At 41.0% G+C, this 23,873-nt stretch overlaps 1 protein-coding gene across 1 annotated transcript in view; it reads right to left on the reverse strand.

Annotated features, from left to right (window-relative positions):
- Positions 1-327: 327 nt before the first annotated feature.
- Positions 328-23,873, reverse strand: part of RLBP1 (retinaldehyde binding protein 1) — a 91,793-nt gene continuing 68,247 nt past the window's right edge. Inside the window, exons 5-8 of the mRNA XM_089687675.1 lie at positions 23,411-23,589; positions 16,381-16,539; positions 11,518-11,628; positions 328-6,743 (exon numbers count right to left, since the gene is read on the reverse strand). Of these exons, the coding sequence (XP_089543801.1) occupies positions 6,585-6,743; positions 11,518-11,628; positions 16,381-16,539; positions 23,411-23,589 (608 nt within the window). The 3' untranslated portion in view covers positions 328-6,584. The remainder of the gene's footprint in view (positions 6,744-11,517; positions 11,629-16,380; positions 16,540-23,410; positions 23,590-23,873) is intronic.

Here is a 23,873-nt window from a genome sequence, read left to right on the forward strand (position 1 = left end):
TGCCAACAATTTCGGCCATGACTGTATGTTCATAGTAACATCTTAAGCCCTGGTTCACACTGGTGCAGGGGTGGACTGACAACTCATGGGACCCCCGGGCAATAGGGGTCATGGGGCCCCTGTGTCCTCACCAACACCCAAAAAAGCCTATGAAAAAGCCAATGAAAGGTACCAGGGGCATCTCATGGGGCCCCCTACTGACCCTGGGCTCTCGGGCAGTGCCAGAGTGTTCGAATGGTCAGTCCACCCCTGCACTTGATTTACAAATCGACTACACACTTTTCAAACCACAAAAAACACACATTCCTAAAGGAGAAGGCAACTGTATAGTATGTAACAGAGTTTATTTCAAGGATAAAACAACAAAAACAAGTATTCTATAGAGATATTCATCCATATGAAACAAAGAACAATGCTAAAACTCTTATGTATGATGTTTCTGCTGAGTTTGGTTAGATTCCCTTCGAAGGAAACTCAATGACCTGTGTTTTACAATGTTTAGATTTCTACACTTGCTCGTCAATGATGTGCATCATTCTGGATCTGCAAGTAGAGGATCTTGCAAGTTATGTGTGCTAAGCCACTGAAGGTCAGTTTCTGATTATGCTTTTCAACATAGGCCTATTATGGGCTATATTTAAAAATTGGGAATAGTTTGCTATGGATAACCCCCAATAGTATATCAAGAATATTGTAAAGATTATTTATCTAACGCAAAAAAGTAGACATATTTGTGAGGTTAGATGCATTTGCAGGAGGTCCAACAAGTAATGGCATTGATTTGAAAGTGTTAGTTCACCTTATGCTGACACGGAATTTTTACAGCCACTTTTAGGGGCATCAGGCATTTTTTTATTAGAGAAATCTGCCAATGGGATCACCTTTTCAGGGTACAACTCTCTAACAGGGGAATTCCCTTCACTCTGGGAGATTTCCTCTAACTTCCTTTTGCATCTCTGAGACATTTTCCATATGGTACATAGAAAGCAAAAAATTAACTGACGGGAGTTTTCACCATTCCCTAGTCTATTCAAGATGAAAAAAAAAAGTTTTGGCTATACATACATTTTAATGTACTAGTGTAATGCAGTCAGACTGTATATACGGTAATGGATATTTCTTTTTACATTTTGCGCTTTTAATCAGCTAAGTGCTGCAGCAAGGGTTAAAGAACCCCATTCTGCCAGCACATAGAAGAGTCGGACTGAGGCTTACACACAATCTCTCTTGCACATTGACACATCCTACTGATCACGGCTCTAATCAACATTACTCTTGCTCCCTCAACTGAGCTCTATACAGGGGCGGACTGACCATTTGGAAACTCGGGCACTGCCCGAGGGCCCGGGGTCAGTAGGGACCCCATGAGATGCCCCTGGTACCTTTTTCATAGGCTTTTTTGAGTTTGGGCAAGGACACAGGGGCCCCATGATCCCTTATTGCCCGGGGGCCCCATGAGTTGTCAGTCCACCCCTGGCTCTATATTAAATCAGGAGGGCTCATTAGAGAGCTGGGCTTATGCTTGAAGATAAGCATGGCAGTCCGACTCTTCTAGTGCTGCCTACACAGGATTTCTAACTCTTGCTCCAGCACTTGGTTAATAAAAAAGTTAAATGAGGCATATTCATTACAGTATATGTAGTCCCACTGCAAAACCATAGTGAATTAAAGGGGTTCAACTGCACTTTAAAGTGGTATCAAACAAAATCCTCATTTTCCAAATATAATTCACACACATCCACTACTTGATGGCCCTGTAATCTATTTTTCATGAAATTGTTCTTCCTGCCTCCTCCCAAACCTCTCCTTTTTCCCATTCACTTCCATTTGTTTAGAATGAACAGTGCATGTTAGTCGTGGTCACGTGCACTATTCTATGTACACTACAAATCCCAAAGTCTATCTTGGGAGTGAGCAAGAGGGGACGGCCACTTTCCTATATACAGGCGTACCTCTGTTTATGAATGTAATGTGTTCTGCGGGACGTTTCGTATAGCGAAAAATTAGTAAACTAAAACATAGTTTCCCATAGGAATGAATTGAAAACCAATTAATCTGTTCCGGAGGTCAGAAAAAAGTAAAAAGTATTTTATCTGTTCAAAACTCTATGAACTGCACTTTAAAGGCATAAATACTGTACAAGGACATGATTAAAAATTTCCAGAATGGCTCCAAAACTCGATGCAAAAACCGCTCCAACACCTCCACACTCAACGCCACGTGCTACCCACAGACTCCAGCATTCAAGAAGCCAGCGCTATAAACCTCGCAGGCGGAATTCATCCTGGGGAAACTTGCTTCGTATTGCGAAAAAAAATTTGTAAATGCATTGAAAACCAATTAATCCGTTCCGGAGGTCAGAAAAAAGTAAAAAAAAAGTCTTATCTGTTCAAAACTTTTTATAAAGTGCACTTTAAAGGTACGGGGCCGGTGCTATAAACCTCCCAGGTGTAATGCATCCTGGGAAAACTTGCTTCATATTGCGAAAAAAAATTTGTAAACCGAGGCATTATTTTCAATGGATTTTCATTCGTAAACCGAAATTACATTAACTGAGGCGTTCGTAAACCGAGGTACGCCTGTACAGTGTGATCATGGAGCCACTCTCCGATCACAGCAACAAAAAAAAAAACAATTTTGGAGACTTGGAGGAAAATGAGAGCAATAGAAGGTAATTTTTGAGTTAAAAATACAAAGTTTCAGCATACTTTTTCTTTGTAAAACTTGAGTTTAGTGTCACTTTAATTACATTTCCACTCTCGCCCCAGCCCTAAAATATATCCGGTGCTTCAACTTAAAATTTCTTCATATAGGAAACTTTCAGGAGGAGGAAAAAAATGAAGCAAATGTTGGATTTAAAAGAAAAATAGGCACATATGTAAAAGTTATTTAACTGAACGCTAATCTTGTAGAGTCTGAGGTGCCACAGCCCCCTTTATGATGGAAGTTATTTTATTTGCTAGATATATATTTTAGAAACTATAGCTGATCGGTCAAACAACTCATTTCCTGATGTGTTAATAGACTTAAAATTGGATAAGTGTATAAAATGGCTTTCAATTGTATATAAGGGTACGTAAATTTAGGTAATGATTCCTTAAATGTTATTGTCGAATTAAGTTAAATCTATAAAATAGTATGTTTATTATTATAGGCTGATGGCAAATGGTTATGCCGTGTAACAGTATATTTTAGATGGCCAGATCTCTTCATAAAAATGCTGTCATCCATCTTATAAAGTAATCAGTACTTAGTCCTGTAAATGTAGATCACTGTTAATTACACTGTACTACTAACATAAAACAGATCCTAATAACTGCCTGCATGTAGAAGCCATTAGGAAAGCAGGCCGTAAAGTAGGATGCCTGGAGCCAATTACTCCTTTCTAGATTATTTTATGTAAAACAGATTAATGTTTATGGTTTATCTATGGTTACAGTTATACAATAACACATCATCAGGGTTTTGTAAAGTAAAAGACTGAACATTACTGAAATTAGTGCTCATTTATTAAAGAAGAAAGAATTTGAAGTTCCACACCGTACAATGAACCAAAGCGCCATTTTCTTTACCTAGCATAGTGCTTGGTTTTCCATCGATAATGGAAAGTTGGGGACTTCACCAGGAGTAAACTTCTAAGTATTTCTTTTCATTTGCAATCATATTATTTTCTGTGCAGATGCAAATGGTAATTCATATTGTTTTCCTGAATGAAAGCGCTTTGAAGAGATTCCCAAGCTCATGCTAGGGACACGGGGCTAACCAAATGTCACCATGGGACTTGTCACCCCCTACAACCAACTCCTCCTTTCCTTCCTGTATGGTCTTCAACAGGGGCAGACTGACAACTCATGGGGCCCCCGGGCAATAGGGGATCATGGGGCCCCTGTGTCCTTGCCCAAACTCAAAAAAGCCTATGAAAAAGGTACCAGGGGCATCTCATAGGGCCCCCTACTGACCCCGGGCCCTCGGGCAGTGTCTGAGTTTCCAAATGGTCAGTCCGCCCCTGGTCTTCAATCATTCATAGCTTTAAAGGATAAGCTCACCTTTTGACCAAAAATAATGCACAATTTTTTTGCAGGTAAAAAAATGTGCATCTATTTATTTTTTTCTTGCAGGAGGATGATTCCTATCAGGTAATCAGAGATTACTAATGACTAATTCCTAATCAGAGATTTAGCTTGCACACTTCGGAGTCTGGAGCTTTATTTCTCCATGGCCTGGTGGTGAAAATAACAAGGACAAGGGCAATAGCCTATGTCTGTAGCCCCTGTCCTCGTTATTTTCACCACCAGGCCTGGGAGAAATAAAGCTCCAGACTCCGAAGTGTGCAAGCTAAATCTCTGAAAGTTTAATGCAAAACAAGAACTCAAGAACTGTTTTACAGATCTCAGTGGGTGTTGCTTAATCTTAGGCTGACCAATAAAACATGTCATTCTTATCAATATAGTTACGTGAAGAACAGAAACTGAGGGATACCATATAATGTAGTGCTGCTTCATCAGAAATTAAACTAGTCTCAGAAAACAAGAGTGAAGTTACAAGCGAAACTAACTGTTCTCACATCTAGAAATGGAGGCATTATACAAAATGGATGACAGTTAATAAGACATATCTCCTTACAGTGCCTGTAAGGCATTGCACCATACACTAGCAGATCACTGGTGCCATGCAGATCTCCTGTAGGCCTGTCAGTATATCTGCTTGCCTATACGGGATGTACGGACAAGCAGATACAGTATACTGACAGGAAGAATCAATGAACTACCACAACGCTTCACAGCACCATGGTAGTTAATTGGGAACTACAAGCTGACATCCACTAAGGATGTTGGGACTTGTGGTTCATTCACAGAATACTGTGAATGAATGATGCGACCATATCGGTGGAGCCCTGCATGGCCGCACTGTTTTTAAAAAAATGACAGCTAGTACGGGGAACTTCTCCCCGTACTTCTGTCACGAGGGGGAGGGAAGGGGATGCAGCAGGACGTGGCTGCAGCATTAGGAACATGTTACATGTTCCATCCTAAAAACAAGTGGAACATGTAATGTGTTCCCAAAGGTGAACTTATCCTTTAGTTAAAAAAAATGCTTAGAAACAAAATTTGAAAGTAAATCAAGCAGCCAATGGGGATGAATTGTTTTAGTTTATAAGTGCCAACATCTGCAATCTGGTACAACAGTCTAAATCTTCAATCAAGCTGTCAACTCCCCTCCCCTTCTCGCAGCTGTGTGGACAGACACTGTTTAAGGTGGTACCTGGTGGTTGGTGGTGGTGGTTGGTGCTTGAGTCCTAAAAGACTGAGCTAGGTAATGTTGCCCCACAGGTGTAAGTGGACATTGTTTATGGTGGTACCTGGTGGTTGGAGCAGTTACTGGGTGCTCAAGTCCTGAAAGACTGAGCAGGTGGTTTGTTTAAAGTTTTAATGGTGGTATTGGCCTGTGTGTTTAATGTTTAAAGGTATGGTACAACAAAGGTTATCATATTTGTTTTAAAATGCAAATAAAGGGACTGCGACCAAAATTTTCCACACTTCGTTTTCTTTGTTATCATAATTGATCAGATGGTCATGGTGGGGTGGAATCAAGGTGGTTGTTTGTGGGGTTGTACAGTCCCATGATGGGGGTTCCTTCCACAAGCATGATAAAAGTGTGCAGGCCGTATCTTTCTCTCAGTAGTGCAAAAACTGCACTGGGGTTTTGGTGCAGAACCCCTTGTGACCATGGCAGTTGTTTTTTGAGCATCCTGACTTGCTTGCTCAAGCTATACATAGCCTCAGAAGACGATAGGGTGATCTGACATTGGCAAATCTCTTAAAAATGCATCTGTGGTCATCCAAATTGCCACAATGCCAAGACTTGCAGTAACCACTTGATTGACGCCAGTAAAAATTAGATAAAATGAATGTCCTCTTTCAGTTACAGAACTCTTCCACCATGTTCTGATGTCAAGGGCTCATTTCCTTCCAGATCATGCGGTCATATATGGCCACCCTTGCCAAGTCCTCTAGGCAAGACATCCCATATGGATGACATTGCATTACCATAATTTTTTTGGATTGATTACCATACCTCACCCATCCCACATTTTCCACCCAAAACAGATAAATTACAGGAGACAGGAACGAAGTAGTCATCCTCACTTCCTGCAATTTTGTTCATACAAAGAGCTTAGTGAGACTTTCCCATAACCTTAGCAAGTACTGAAGTTTGGTGGCAACATGACCAATTACTGCTCATCAGTTCTTCCTGATTCCTAGACTGGATAGAGGCATAAGAGGAGGGAAGGCGAGGGTGAGGGTGGGGTGGTGAACATGTGTAAAAAGCATGAAATGAATAAACATGATGCTTTTTTCCTCAATATCCTGAAAATTTATATTGTTTCCACTACTACAGATCTATATATATCCACATATAACCTTTAAGTATATACAGTAGATATATAAGACAGTTTAGATAGATCCTGATTATTTGTCAATGTCATAGTGCTTATAGTAGACCTAATTACTACTGGTAGAACTAGGAAACACTCAACATGTTTGTATTGACATACTTAAGGCATATAACATATATTTTGTTCTTCAAAGAGCTGTATCTTCAGAATCATTTCTTGGTCCAAAGAGCTTCTCAGACACTGTTCGTCCATCGTATTTTGGCAAATTTCCTCCAAAATCAGCCGGTAGTATGTCGGCACCAATTTCTTTGTAGAAAGTCTCCAGGTCATCCCCATGTACAAACACCTAGGGAAAAAATATTAAAATTTTATTTAGCTCATTGTTGTGAGCATTGGCTGCCACTGCTGAACTTGTTCCAAAAATGCTGTTTACTGGCTGTCTCTGGCTTCAGTGTTTTCTGAAAAAAAAGTAGGCAGTTGGTGAAGTGAGAACTTCTTGTCTACATACTTGTTTTAGGCCAGTGTTTCAGAATGGTTTGAAGAATGAAGTCAGCAAGAGTTTAACAGATCAGCAATGGCAGCCCATGTGGTTTCCTCAGCACAGGTTTTTTTTTTTAATTCCCTCACCAAAATATTTATTTTTCCCTCCTCTCCCTTCCTCCATAACCTTCCTTCACCAATTTAGGTATTGACTCTTTACATATACCCAACAATCTGTCATGCCTAATCCGAAAGGTCCTAGATTAGATGTTTTCTTTACTGATGTTTTCATTATTGAATTACAATGCTATATCAGATTTTTACAATGACATCTGGAAAGGTATATGCATCACTGTACCATTTCTTTTGGTTGTATAAAGTTAAATTTTCAATAAAAAATATTGAAACAGAAAATTTCCTCACCCAAGATTAAACTTCATAAAGACTTCATATTGAGACACTCATTCCACTTGTGATAGTTACTAGGTTTCATTTCTAATGACAGATTTCAAAGCACACTAATATTGCGGACACTAGTTCATTGAATCATTCCTTCTGAAAACAAGTTTTGGACACATTGGCTAACCTTCAGTCGGAAGAGTCGGACAGTGGTCACTACTTGACTTATTATTATTGTTAACAAAAATTTGCCCACTTGCTGAATCAGGAGGTGTTTGATAGCCTCAGTGATATAAATAAATTTAATGTCAAAGTAGGATTATAGGCAAAACTTTTTTTTTCATTTTGGATAGAGTAAAGGAAGGTTATAACCATGGCCAGTTTATTTTTTGCCATCTGTGTCCCATTGGGGAAATTTTCTTTCACTTCCTGTCCCATAGCCAAAACAGGAACTTTCTTAAATTAAGTGAATTCCTTGGGCACCCCCAGGTCACCAGAACTAATGTCCCCATTGGAAAATCTTCCCCATATTACTTTTCTGGGGACAACCCAAAGTATGGGGCTTCGTTCACTTTCATTTTCAGTGATAATGGTAAACAGGACAAATAGAGAGGGTGAATCTCCCTAATGGGGGCACACACAGTAATAAAACCTTACCGGGGTTCTAAACTCTCTCCTCTCTATCCAAAACTAAAAAAAAGTTTTACCTTTAGTTATGCTTTAATATTGTAATATTTAGTGGTATGAATGATATAATACAGAGCACAGCCTGCAGAGTGGAGCAATGTAGAGTATGTAATGCACTGAACTGGGACAGAATGAAACATTATTATTATTATACAGTATTTATAAAGCGCCAATAGTTCGCTCAGCGCTGTACATTACAAAGGGGGACAGAACATGTGACAGAACAATACCAATACAATGCAAAACATGAGGGGATCGAGGGCCCTGCTCTTTCGAGCTTACAATCTAGGAGGAATTCTGGAATATGTAACACACAGCAGTGTATGAAGAGGACTCCCAACAATTTAGACATGTGTAGGTCAATCATTTTCATTTCGTTTTGGATGCATTCGTTCATTGAACAATTTTGTTTCATCATATTCGTTAAGTTGAACTAATTCGTTTTCGGGATTCATTTTGTATATTCCTTGGTTAGGGTAGATTCAATAAAAGTTTGCAGTTTTTCTGTAAGATTGCTATATATTTGATGTATTATTTACGGACACTAGTCCAACCAACCAAGAAAAATGGCATGAGCTGATTAGACAATATTGATTGGCATTGTGTGCATCCAAAATAATGAATGGAACGAAATTCAGAACCATTTGTTATCCAAATTATCGAATGAATTTGAAAATTGAATTAATTTCCCCACGGGCCCATGGGGACTACTATTGCATCATGTGCCATCATGTGAATGAAACAAATGTATTCATTAATTTCATTATAACTTTTTTTTGATTCGTTGACATTTGCTAATATGTCCATTTGGAGAGTCATATACATCCTAATCTCCGAATATGTAATTTTAATCCAAAAAAACAAATCATAAAGAAACGAGACGCACATGTCTACAACCATTTACTTCTTCTAAGCGCAGCATACAAACCCATCACATCTCCTACACACCTCAGAGCTCCTATATACGTCAGCAGGCTGACACTTGTCAGATCTATACATTATGGCCATCAGCCATGAAGCCCCATCTATTTCCAGTAAACACTTCCCTGCCCTTCCAGTGCTGGTACTGTTCACATTATACTCTGGGAGGGTGTTGGACTACCTCTGACTTGTGTTGTCTTTAAAGCTCAACTCTGGGAAAGTTAAAATTTTCCCTGCACTGCTGATGTTAGTTGCTCATTAAGTCTAGGGGACAGAAGAAGCACATTTTAAGTTACCTGATTCTTTGCAGCAGATGGTACTGCCCCGCACTCCAATGATGGCCTGCCCTTTGGTGTCATCACATCCAGTGCTGTGAACCCTGCATTGGTCTTGATAACATCAGGACCATAGACTGCTGGAGCATGTGGGGGAAAACAAAGCAAGAACAGGTCTAGCAACATGGAGGATCAGGTAAGTAGATCTTCCTTACTATGTCCCCTAGACCTAAACGAGCACTTAACTCTTGCATTGTGGTCACAGCCACACTACAAGGAATAACTTTTAGGTTTTCTAGAGTTGGGCTTTAATATAACTATATGGTATTACTGAATTTTTTTTTAAACCAACACGTCCTGTGGCCCTGTTTGGAGTTTATGAGCTACAACAGTTTTTGTCTAAACAACTAGCAATGGATATGGGGAAACTGCCTGTAATGTTCCAAAGGATCTACCAATGTTTAGTGTGTATCTCATAAAGAATGAGAGTGTTACAAGAGCCCATCAAAACCATTCATATTTTATGATATATCTCTATGATAAAAGGAAAGCAAAATATAATAATGACACAATAATGAGTAAGACAATATATGAATACAACAATAACAATGTTTTCAGGATTCCCCCCCCCCCCCATGACAGCAGGTGCAGGTATCTTCTCCCCACGCCTGCTGTCACTATTTGAATAGAGCGTGGCCTTGCAGGTCTCCACCCACATGGCTTTGTCATTCACTCACAGAGTTCTGTGAATGAATGAAGTACAAGTACTGACAGCCTTTGCGGCTGTCGACTTGTAGTTCTCAGTAAACTACAAGGGCTCTGTTGAACGCTAGGTATTTTATTGAATATTCCTGTCATTGTGTAACTGCCGGCCCGTACAAGGTACGAGCAGACAGCTTACACTGACAGCCTGCAGGAGCTCTGCATTGCACCTGCGATCTACTGATTGCAGGTGCAATGCTTTCAAGGCTCCTACAAAAAAATAGTAAATGCACATTTTTTTTTAGCTGCAATGAAATGTGCATTTATTATTTTTTCTCAACAGCTGAAGTTTAGATAAAATAAGCTAACAAGCTAAGACCAACAAATTAGTAATAAGTAGGGTATGTGAGCTATAATTTATGGTTTGAGATAGTATTCACAAAGACTTGGCATATTCTTGATGGTCTTGCTGACATCAGCTTATTCTTATGATCATTTTGTAAAAACCTTCAGAGCCGCATGCACTTCTGCTATAGCTGCTATTTTGTGTGCATGGTAAAATCAGAAATAATTTCCGCTCAGTTATCAAAATCCCATTACCCCCTATCTGATATCAGATAAAGCATATTTTGCTAGTACTCCGTGGATTTTCAAAATTGTGTCCAAAATTTTAATAAAGAGGTCACATCACAACAAAATATTCTGACGTCTCTGGGCCATGCAGGACACCTTCATCAGGCATGTAATGATGATTACATGTCTGATGAGGGGGTCCTGTGTGACCCCGAAACATCACAATTTGTTATCGTAATGTGAGCGTTTTAATTAAGTTTTTGGACGCAATTTTGAAGACCCATGGTGTGCTGGCAATATATTATGTTGATACTGGTTCCCAGCCAACATTTGATACGACAGCCATCTGTCATAAGCCATTTCCAAGAACGTGTGCGATAGGAATATTTTGCTAGATTTACTGTCTTATATAGCAAACAGAGGTCAGTCTAGGTAGCATGTGGAAACATCAGTGATAAAAAAAAGTCCAAGGCTTGCTGTCTGTGTCTCCAATTGGAAAAAATTAAATGCGCTTTCTATCCCAAGTGCCAACAGATGCCCACAAAAGGGGCCACAATCTACAACATTGGCTTTATACGTTCCAACCCTTCCACACTATTCTAGATATGTTTTTTTATTAGTTATTGCTGTCTGTATTCCTTTCCCCACACTTCTAACCCGGCAGGTATCAGTTAATAGGACCTGATAGGGGTTCAAACTAAAAAAAAAAAGTTTTCCTGAACTGCTATTTTAATTCAATCTACCAAACATGCCTTGCCTTTGGCTATTTCCAATTTTAGACTAAATAACATTAATCATTTCCGCGAAGCTTCAGCAGAAATTCTAATCTCTCAAGGTTTGTATATGCATATAAAAGCAGAATTATCTTGGGAATATAATATCAGTGGTCCTTCACTAGAAGCCTTCTGTAATTTCTAAGAAATCATGAACATACTGTCAACCTAATGACCTTAGTGTTGTTCATCTTAAATTATGTTGACAATAGCCATGTATGCAGTCACTGAGTCACTGTACAGTAGTAACATAATGCAGAAGCGGCCATCCATCCTAAGAAAACTTTTAGTTGCTTATTTACTGACTCACCCTCTCAAGGAGTTTACTCTTCAGAAATGGTTTGACGACATTGTAGGTGGTAGTGAAGTACCAGGGCTGGTGTATGAAATGAACAGCTTTAAACCTGGCAGGAAAGGAGTCCTGTTGGTAACAAATGTGAACAAAATATAAAGTTCCACAATGCATACCGATCTTAGAAACAAAGCCATACTTGTATGAAAGAAACATGGCTATAGTGACAGGTGTTCATAATTAAAAAGCAGTGGTGCACAATGGCTTAGTGGTTTGCACTTGTGCTATGCAGCACTGGGGTCCTCAGTTTAAATTCCAACCAGCCCACTACCTGCATGGAGTTTGATATTCTCTGTGTACATTGTACATGCATGGATTTTCTTTGGTTTCTCCAGTTTTTTCCTACATTTCTGTGACAGGCTGGAAGGTTAATTTGCTCCTGTCTAAACTGGCCCTAGTATGAGATGTGAAACATTTAATTCCTGGACTGGACCAGTGATAACCAGGGACGGACTGACCATTTGGAAACTCGGGCACTGCCCGAGGGCCCGGGGTCAGTAGGGGGCCCCATGAGATGCCCCTGGTACCTTTTTCATAGGCTTTTTTGAGTTTGGGCAAGGACACAGGGGCCCCATGATCCCCTATTGCCCGGGGGCCCCATGAGTTGTCAGTCCGCCCCTGGTGATAACCCTATCAAACACCTCTGTATTCTTCATTCTTCAAAAGACTGGATAAAACTTGAAGAGGACATTCTTTCTGATCTGTCAAGATTAAAAGCAGCATCTTTGCTAATATCTTTCTCATTCCCAAATCCTCTGTCTGCCTAACTGTTTCCTTGTTCATGTTCAATTCTTCTGCCATCATTCTGATACTCAAACTTCAATCTGAACATACAAGGGTCCTCACTCTGAACATACAAGGGTCCTCACTCTGAACATACAAGGGTCCTCACTCTGAACATACAAGGGTCCTCACTCTCAACATACAAGGATCCTCACTCTGAACATACAAGGGTCCTCACTCTCAACATACAAGGATCCCCACTCTGAACATACAAGAGTCCTCACTTTGAACATACAAGGGTCCTCACTCTGAACATACAAGGGTCCTCACTCTGAACATACCAGAGTCCTCACTCTCAACATACGAGGGTCCTCACTCTGAACATACAAGGATCCTCACTCTTAACATACAAGGGTCCTCACTCTCAACATACAACGGTCCTCACTCTGAACATACAAGGATCCTCACTCTGAACATACAAGGGTCCTCACTGTGAACATACAAGGGTCCTCACTGTGAACATACAAGGGTCCTCACTCTGAACATACAAGGGTCCTCACTCTCAACATACAAGGATCCTCACTCTGAACATACAAGAGTCCTCACTTTGAACATACAAGGGTCCTCACTTTGAACATACAAGGGTCCTCACTTTGAACATACGAGGGTCCTCACTCTCAACATACAAGGATCCTCACTCTCAACATACAAGGGTCCTCACTCTCAACATACAAGGATCCTCACTCTGAACATACAAGGGTCCTCACTGTGAACATACAAGGGTCCTCACTCTGAACATACAAGGATCCTCACTCTTAACATACAAGGGTCCTCACTCTGAACATACAAGGGTCCTCACTCTGAACATACAAGGGTCCTCACTCTGAACATACAAGGGTCCTCACTCTGAACATACAAGGGTCCTCTCTCTCAACATACAAGGGTCCTTACTCTCAACCTACAAGGGTCCTCACTCTCAACCTACAAGGGTCCTCACTCTGTCCACATTTGTATCCATCCTTCACGTTTCTGGCTGACCACTTTGTGACCACATCGTGGACATCTCCCTGTCTCTCCTTAAACCACCTATGCCTTTCAAAAACACTTGATTTCTTCATGGAATATTCACCATAAGCCCGCCGTAACAGAATCAAAGTTTCACTTGCACTTCTGCCAATTTTCAAGCAAAATTTGATGTTAATCCACTGTTCCAGATTCCTGTCACTCATTTTCTGCCAACAGTGCAATGCACACATGTGTTTTTTCTTCTTCTACTCCGTATAGACGGAGTCAACTGGTCTTCAATGCAGAAGACTGCAAGTTAGAACACGTTAGAACACGTTATAACATGCTCAAGTGCGAATTGCTGTGTGACTCACCACCATAGTGGTACGCCACCACCAAACCGGGGAATAAATTGTCAAACCTCGTATGCGTGTGAGATAGAAACCTTAGATTGTAAGACAGGGAATGATGTGAATGTACAATATGTAAAGTGCATTGTAAACTGTTGACACTATATAAATACCTTTAATAAAAAAATAAATAAAAGAATCAGGACAGACCTCTACTTATCTGGCAAAAGTGCTGCTATATGTGAGTATTTGGTGATATTTCAAGGGGGCCTCTCTGCCTCAGTCAGTATTTTAACAGAATGTCAGAATGAAATGTGATCTATAGGCTCCTTATACACAGGCGCCAGGGGGTGGGAAAAGCAAGCAGTTGATCTACTTTTTTCTTACCACCCCAACCGCCCACCTACAAGCAGATATTGTGCTGCTCAGAGGAGTACACACTACCACGACCACAATGCTTTGCATCTTGATGTTGCAGTTTTAATGCTACATGCAGATTTGACAGGCGCACTGCCTGTCAGACTCTTCCATGTAAATGAATGGGGCCACGTCACGCCGCAACCGCAAGCCAAATTCTTGATTTGCAGTTAAGATGCAGTCTCACAATGTAAAATTGCTGTTCAGCAATTAAAAAAAAACACAAACAGGCATCAGGAGGTGGTAGTATTGCTTCCTGAACAAACCTTCTTTCACCACCTTCTAAAAAGTGATGCACATTTGATCACTTTTGGGGGGTGGAGCAATAAACACTACCATTAGTGTGAAAGGAGCCATAAACTTGTTTAATCCCTGAATAATTATACACTCAGGTGACCCCACTTTGATCCAGCACACACACATTTTTTTTTTAGTACATGTCAGAGCATGTGCTTTCTAAAGACCATGTCATGGCCCCAGATTACGTGTTAGGGGAATTGTATTCACAGCAATGAGCGAACATATGAGCTTACACCCGCACACAGAGTGAGAGCCATAGATGTGTGAGCATGGACAAACGTACACGTTGGACACTGACGTTTTGGTGCCTAATGGACTATTTAAAGCTGTACAGAAGTTCAGAAGATCGCTGAGTGGGTGTCAGCTTCTGTGACCAGTGACCAAGTAGTTCATGCTTCGTCTTGATTCTGCTTGATCCTGATATTCTATTGTGACCAGGGGCGGACTGACCATTTGGAAACTCGGGCACTGCCCGAGGGCCCGGGGTCAGTAGGGGGCCCCATGAGATCCCCCTGGTACCTTTTTCATAGGCTTTTTTGAGTTTGGGCAAGGACACAGGGGCCCCATGATCTCCTATTGCCCGGGGGCCCCATGAGTTGTCTGCCCCTGATTGTGACCCAAGCTTATCCTCTGTCTGCTGATTCAGTACATTCTCCACTCATCTGATACTGACCTTGGCTTGGCCTTGACTCTGCTTCTGTTTCCTGATTCTGCACTTCTGCTTCTCAGTTGTTGCTCAACCCTGCCTACCTTACTATGCTCCAAGATTCTGCATCTGCAAGCTCCTAAGTTGCCTTCTGCATAGATACCAGTCCTGCAGTTGCTGTATCTCCTGCAATACCCGGAGCATCTTCTGGTCTGGATCTTCTACAGGCACCCATGCCACTGTGTACCCTGTTATATCCTGTCATCAACTCCTGGGGAAATGGGACAGAAGGTGTAAGGGAAACCCTCTAGTCAACTCGACCTAGATACGTGACATTATGGCAGGTAGACTCTATTGCTCTCTCTGGTTTCAGCGTATCTCTGAGGAAACAGTGGAGAACAATAGACAGCCAATCAAAATATTCTGATTTCTAATACTACTGCCAGTAACCTTATGTCTCCTAATGTGACCCTTTGTGGTATAAACACAGTGAGACTGGCATAAAATATCCTGTATAGTTTGACCATTTAATACTTCTCCCCATGAATGGTCAGCTTTCCATAGCATTACAAATATGTGTTGACTTCAAACCCTACAATCTGGTTACAAGCAGGTGAACTAGAAGCAGACGTTTGTTCAAAAGTGTTGCTAGTCCTCTTCTCCACCACCACCCATAACACAACACTTTTGATTTTTTTTTTTTACAGCGAGTGGGTACCTTTTTATTGCTAGTTATCCACTCCTACGTCTTCAATTCTCACCTAGGTAAGAATGATGTCCACTTGGGCCCATCCCCTGCCCACAGCCTCCTGGGACTCAGCACATGTTCAAGAGGCTACATGTCCATTCCCACATTGTCAGGCTAGCTACAATTCTTCAGGAATTTACAGCCCATTCCCAAATCCAAGATGGCGGTCCTGGGGACTGGTACCTGATTTTTTCTAATTCAGCAGCTACAGTATTTAGAGCTGGTGACCTTATTGTTTTTTAAATAAGGCTGAAGTTTCTCTTTAAATGTAAATCTGTTTCAATCAGACCCAAGCACTCCTAAATGTGAAGCACCTATTTCATAAAAGGGTCAATATGAAGGTTTAAGGGGGAGGGCAGAGTCTAGCACATTTTTAAAAGCCTTTACATATTATTTCAACTTTCTGTATTTCTGAATATTCTGATTTGTTTTTTTTAAAAGTAGTTTTTACCAAGTACAACGTTTCCTTGTGCATTATTTATAACATGCTCTGTCTGAATTGCCAAAGTTTGTGCTAGGTTTACTTTAATGTTGCTGTATGTGATTTATTTGAAGGTGTTGCTGGTTGCCATTATCTGCTTTGTTTAAACACTTCACACTACCGAATAATATAGTATTCATTGTGAATTTACCTGCAGCATGTCCACCATCTTTTTCAGTTCATATGGTTTAATGCCAGAAGCCTGTTGCATTGTGAATCCTTTGAAGTTCTCTATGATACAGAAGCCATTGATCTGTGTTTCTTCGTTTTCCAGTAGGTGCTCCAGAATAATACAGTATGCGCGTAAGATCTGAAACAGATCCAAACAGAGTATAAAATATCCAGTAGAACATTTGAAACAAAGTACTTGTCTCTGCATAGTAGCCAACTAAATACATACAAATTAATTGTCTTTGAACGCCATAACTATATCTAGAAAGTACAGTATATGCAAAAAGGTTATTGAGATGTGGGCCATATGGAACCAGGAAGCTCTCCATTGAACCAATTTGAAGCATAGTGGAGCCCTCTCAGAACAGAAGATATCTGAGTGTGGGTGGGTGCAGCATAGTATGGTGGCAGCGAGTCCAGTTGCAATTAACAAGCTTGTATTGAAGGAATGGCTCAAAGGTACAAACATTCCAGTGGGAAGGCTCCCAGATGGGAACACTCATAGTCCTGTGTCAAAAATTTAGTGTGGAGCAGGTTCTGATGCATTGAAAACATCTGTCTCCAAGGGTGGAATGCAGCCTGGCTAATGGAGAGAGATTCCTAAGAAGGATAGCGTGTCCCTCTTCTGTCTCTACTCAGCTGGAACCTTTCCCTACCACTATTCACTTTCCCTGACAGACAACCTGTACCTACCCTGTCCACTTGCAAAATGTGCGCCAAGCCCGAGAGGCAGGGTCCTAAAAAGACTATGCCTGACCCAAGATGGCTGCCAGAGTCACATGGGGTGGCAGCATTCAACCAGATCACTTCCCCATTGACCCAGGAAACCATAGATTAATATGTTGAATACTTAGTGTTACTAAACCCAAAACAGTAAAATCAGTCTGTATATGCAGTAAAGCATGCTTGTTATACTCACTGTGGGTTAATCCTCTGCATTGTTTAAAAATACTGTTTGAGCCTGACTTCTCTGATCCTCCCCTTCTTCCAGTATCTCCCTCTTATCTCCTGATAAGACATATCCTGTGGAGACACTCTGCACATGCTCAGTTTTGTGTGTATTGCTAGAGAAGGTTTTTTTTTCTTGGGAGAGTGCATGTGATCTGCACAGCACTGTCCAGATGGGGTCAGGAGTTTTGCATCCTCCTAGAGCAGAAAGAAAACTCCTCCTACACGCTTTAACATGTGCTATGCTGGACACTGATAGAAGTCACAAGACTGCTCTAACTGCTGATAAGAAAAGGTATTTAGCAGTTTATATTTACTGAAATAATTATATATTTCCATGTTCTGTGTACTGAGGTAGACCAGATAGAGTAAATGAAGGGTCCTGGGTTTAGTAACACTTATTTATTATTTTATTTATTTATTTCAGGTACTTACATAGCGCTGTCAATTTACGCAGCACTTTACTTATATATTGTACATTCACATCAGTCCCTAACCCTCAAGGGGTGTACAATCTAAGGTCCCTAACTCACATTCATACATACTAGGGCCAATTTAGACAGGAGCCAATTAACCTACCAGCATGTCTTTGGAGTGTTGGAGGAAACTGGAGGAAACCCATGCAGGCACAGGGAGAACATGCAAACTCCAGGCAGGTGGTGTCGTGGTTGGGATTCAAACCAATGACCCTAGTACTGCCAGGCGGAAGTGCTAACCATTTAGCCACTGTGCTGCCTTCAACCAACAGAGATAAAAAAAAAAAGACAGACACAAATAGAAAACCCCTATATTCTGTACACTATACCCACAGCTGATCTAGAACAAGGCAAAAAAAAAAACCTCTTGACTTCATCTTACGCTGCAGTGTCTGTGCAGTTGAGCGCCACCTGCTGAGAAAAGAGACTGCACCTACCTACATCCATGTTTCACTTCTATCACATATCTGGAAAACAAGGTGGTTATTTCTCAATTTTAGATAGAGGGCACAGCCATGCAAATCATCTAAAATTTTTAATGGTGCTTGCGATCTACTATGGTGAATATTAAAGTGCCTCAATAATTATTCAATTAAGTTAAATTAACACATACGTGGTTCACTGACACTGAACACTTACTCATATAATAGTGCATATAACTAATTTAAAATAATTAATATGTTCCGCGCTCCACTAAATTAATCAATATGATAATATGCCAGTTGTTAAATAAAAACATGTGATCCAAAAACCAAACTAATATATAAAAGTGAAATATATATCAGCTTGTGAAAATAAATATTAATATATATATATATATATATATATATATATATATAAATAAAATCAACCAAAATTGTCCAGAATTCACAAAAAATATTAAAGTGAAAATAATAAATCCAAAACTGTGTCTGCTTCATGAAAAACTAAAAAAAAATCAACAAAATCGAATGGACTGGATATGATTTTCTTACGCGCTCACCTCACTTTAAGCCTAACTGAAAATTAGGCTGAAACAGCTTTTTGTCCTTTAATGGACAGATAAGATCTTTTCCAGTGGTAGATATCCTTCCAGGATTACTAAATTCTAAATTATAATATTTCTATTTTTCCACCTGGGGTCTCTCAGGTTAGCTGATCCCTGTGCTGGATTAGGATGGATGGATTTCTCCCTCTCTCCTCCAGGGGTCTACCATTTCCTTTTCCTCCACTCTTTAATTCTCCATATTAATATTGCAAAAAAAAAGAAGAAGAACATAGTGCCTTATCCTTTTTCAACTCTTTAACAATCCTCTATGTGTACTCTGCACACTGCCTGTATTCGCCGTTAGATCCTGAATGCGTTGTGACGTCAGAGCCCTTCCCCTATGCTTTATGCCACCGGGTCATGTGGCTTCATCAGGGGGATACAATCCCTCCCTACACTTCCCTACACCCCCTACACTTTCCCTGGCTAATGTTAGTCGCCTGTGACTGATACCCCTGGCGACCCTGAGTTCATGTCCCCCTCTGCCTCTCAGAAGGGGATCACTGGATTTTATTGTTAAAATCTGGTAACCCTAGCCTGTGTCATCTTGTCCATCAAAACTTGTATTCCCTAATTTCTTGCTTGGACATTACAAAAAGTGTTTGGTGAGGGAATCTCTTCAATGGAGATACAGACAGGGATGAAAAAAGTAGGAGTTCTATTCTACTTTTCCTCACTCTACCCAAATGTATAAAATTTCTTTAAAAACCACTAAGGGAATAGGACCTGCTCAGGGAGACATCTGATTGGTATAGGAATATATGACAACATCAACCTCCAAAATGCAATTTTAAATACAGCTTTGGAATATGCAGATCATAAGTACATTTCACAAAAGAAAATAATATAACTTTATTGGAGTGGCTACAGACTGGCTTTAATCAACTAGATGCAATTTCTTATACATAGATTGGGATGGTTGCCATTTTTTGTACAGTTGGTTGACTTTGGTGCCGGGACGCACTGGATGCCTTCAGCTGCCATTGTGCTCTTGCTGGGCATCACATGCGTCCCTGTGCCTTTAAGGAGGGATAGGGTCCCTTCCAGGACACCTGCCCTTAACCTATCCACTGCTTTATGTGCTCCTACTTGGGAGACTCTGAAAATTGTAGTTAGGACTGCAGTACAGAGGAGCCTTGACGTAGGCACTGTGGCTTATACATATATTTGCAAATGTGTGCAAACAAAATCCTCTGTTTTTAATGTGAATTGCTAGACAGGGTCAATATGGTTGTCTTGCAGGCTGGCTGGTAAGTGTGCTGGGAAATCTTTTGTTTGCTTTTGATGTGCGTTGTCCTTTCATGTGCACCTTTCAACAAAAGCTAGGTAAAGGTTGGGGTGATTGGCAGTTTTTGGTACAGTTGGTTGAATCAGGCACAGGGACACACTGGATGCCTTCAGCTGCCATTGTGCACATGCTGGGTGTCACGTGCATCTCTGTGCCTTTAACCTCCCTGGCGGTATGATTATTTCATATTTTTGGTGCTGAAAGCGGTACCATTATTTTGCATGGAAATATGTAGTTTTTTTATTGTAGGCTGTAAGTTTTAGGAATAACTCACTGAAATCTGTCTGAACAAGATTCTAAATCATATATTTAATTCAATAATATAATCAAACCAAAAACACTGAAATTTGAAATAGAGCGCCAAGTTCGCACATCACTGAGCAAAGTCGCAAAATTGTTTTCAGTGTCTGATGACGAATTTCTCCACGAATCATTATCACTCAATTCTGCAAGTGGTTCTGATTTACTATCGCTGTTCTCTAGATGGTCTAAACCCGCTTTTGACGTAAAGGGACGCTTTTTGGACGCCATGGACTTTTCTAAGTTTCCAGGCAGAAAGAACATTCAAAATGCAGACAGGGGACAGGACAGAGCACTAGGGACAAAATGTATGTGAAATGGGTTGAAACAGCAATGTTTTACTATGTAAAATCGTTTTGCAAAAAATGACATTTTTTTCAAATTTTCAAATTTCCCGCCGCCACCGGCGCCCGTACGTCCCGACGTCACGGGGACTGGAACACAGGAGGCGGATGCCGGCATCAGACGGAGGAGATGGCCGGGGACGCTGCAGGGGACACATCGCGGGAGCCAAGGACAAGGTAAGTGCTGCAGGGACTCCCTATACAGCGCTGCATGGTAAGCCCGAGTGTAGCTCGGGGTTACCGCTTTTGGTATAGAAATTTTACCCCGAGCTACACTCGGGAATACCGTTAGGGAGGTTAAGGAGGATTGGGCTCCCTCCAGACACACCTGTCCTTATTCTATCCACTGCTATATGTGCTCCAGCTTGAGAGACTCTAAAAATTATAGAGTTAAGACCGCAGTACACAGAGGAGCCTTGATTTTGGCACTGCTGCTTACACATACACTTGCAAATGTGTGCAAACAAAGCCCTCTGTTTTAATGTGAATTGTTAGACAGGGTCAATTTGGTTGTTTTGCAGGCTGACTGGTAGGGGTGCTGGGAAATCCTTTGTTTATTTGTGATTACTATTATCAGTGAAGTTAAAAGAAAATCTCAAATTTTGGGCTGACACCAGAACAGCAATGGGGGAAATCTTCCAATGGAGACACTAGTCCTGGTGACACCCCAGGATTCTCTCATTTTGGAGAGATTTACTCTGGCTTCCTGTTTTGACTATGGAAAGTGAAGGGAAATCTTCTCTATGGGACACAGCTGACAACAAAAGTCAGGGGTTAAAACCCTTTCTTATTCTATCCAAAATAAATAAATAAATAAATGCTTTTAGTTCTACTTTAAAGGTGAACTCCTTTTTCAAAAAATGTATACTTAACCCCTTGGCATCAACGTCACACAAATATGTGGCCTCACAGAACTGGGCTTTTTTCCGTGGGGCCACATATTTGCATACCTGTCTTTGTGCTTGGAGAGCGCCGCATGGAGTGCTTCCAGCACAAAGACCAGGGTGTCAATGTGAGTCCCAGGTCCCGTTCTAACAACTGGGACCCAGAACTCCCGATTCCGGGTCACATGATTGCTGTGATAGCCTCTGATTGGCTATCACAGTGATCAGTCACTGTGAAGCCCGCCTCTTGCTTTTTTGTTCTCTCTGAATGGAGGAGAGAGATACATTGTATCTCCCTCTCTCTCTCTCCTTGCAGAAAAGAAAAAAACAACTGTGTGTACATAAATAAAAGAATATTAAAAAATAAATAAATAAACAAACAAAAATACCTAGATCAAGGTTTGATCTAGTTCAGTGCCGGGGTTAGTGTTTGGGTCATGGTCAGGGTCAAAGGTCAGGATTTTTTTCTCTTTTTAATTGGTATCAGTGTCAGTGTATTTAGGTAGGACAAAACAAAAGCAAAATGCACACTATTGTTTCTGGGCTGTACTACAGGTACAAACAACACATAACATACACATATGTGGTATCACTGCGATCGTCAAGAGCTGTAGAATTTATTTGGGGTTTTTCTTTGCTGGAAGGTTATGGTAGTAACAAGAAACACACAGCTACATTTAAAAAATTTTTTTTTTTTTTTACTATTTTGGGCCTGTTTTTCTCTGATAATAAGAAAAAAATCAGGAGATATCCATTACCATTTGCCAGCAAATTAAAGCCCAAATTGGCCTGAAGAAAAAAAACGCGGTATAAGTCACCTGGATGTACAAAGTAGTTGTGATGATATGTACGGTTTTACTAACACATGTCAAAGTTGTAAAATTTTCCTTAGGCATTAAGATTTGTTTTACCCTTAGGCGTGAAGGGGTTAAATATATTTTACAATAGACAATAGGATGTAAATCCACTTTGTTTGCACCAAATACTCTTGTAAACCCAGAGATTACCCTATAAAGTAGTAGTGACATCATAGCCTGTGCTGAGAGCAGGGCTAGGGGGGAGACCCAGCAGGCTCCACCCACTAAAGACTGCCTGCAGAAAACTACAGCGGGGGAGACTAGACCAGCCACCCTGCAGAAAACTACAGCGGGGGAGACTAGACCAGCCACCCTGCAGAAAACTACAGCGGGGGAAACTAGACCAGCCACCCTGCAGAAAACTACAGCGGGGGAGACTAGACCAGCCACCCTGCAGAAAACTACAGCGGGGGAAACTAGACCAGCCACCCTGCAGAAAACTACAGCGGGGGAGACTAGACCAGCCACCCTGCAGAAAACTACAGCGGGGGAGACTAGACCAGCCACCCTGCAGAAAACTACAGCGGGGGAGACTAGACCAGCCACCCTGCAGAAAACTACAGCGGGGGAGACTAGACCAGCCACCCTGCAGAAAACTACAGTGGGGGAGACTAGACCAGCCACCCTGTACAAGAAGAGGGAGCAGCAGTTATTGGTCTTCATTACAGGAAGCTCCAGCACAGAGGTAAAGTTTCTCACTGGATTTCTGCACAGATCTTGTAGAAATACACAAAGTACTCCAAGATTACGTTATTCATACACATGTCTCTTATATTTAGACAGTATTTCCTTATCCCAGAGTTTAGCTTTAGGTTTCTAAAATTAGTAATTAATTTTCCCTTTTTTGCTATCATTTATAATCATGCAGGACCAGGCTAAGCCATACCTCATCGAAGGTGATCTCCTCATAGTCCCAGTTCTCAATGTTAAAAAGGAGAATGACTCTTCCATTCTTGTCTCTACTGGTCAGAATTCCTGGATATCCAGCTTCTATTGTGCTTCGTACTGCCTCTGGGGTCAGGTTTTCAAACAGCTCTGGGTATTGTTGGCGGAAGCTGACGTAACCTGCATGAAAGATTATTAATTAGTAGTCAGTATAGTCTCTTGGTGGCCAGGTGTGGTTACTGAGGGCTGGCCAGTCAATCTAACAAGGGACAAAACATCATAATGGTGCCTGCTGACTAGAATATCCTTTATATGATATATAATTCAAACTGAGAGCACAGAAACTTCCAGGTACTTTGGGCCATGTAGGGCTATCCTGGGGGGTTGTCATTATTACACATTGCTTACTGAACTTCTAGATAGACTTGAAGAGGATATGCTTAATCTCAAGAGTACGTAGACAT

This window comes from Staurois parvus, unplaced genomic scaffold (genome assembly GCF_062004578.1).
Source record: "Staurois parvus isolate SC_StPar_1 unplaced genomic scaffold, SC_StPar_1.0 ptg000432l, whole genome shotgun sequence".
NCBI lineage: Eukaryota > Metazoa > Chordata > Amphibia > Anura > Ranidae > Staurois > Staurois parvus.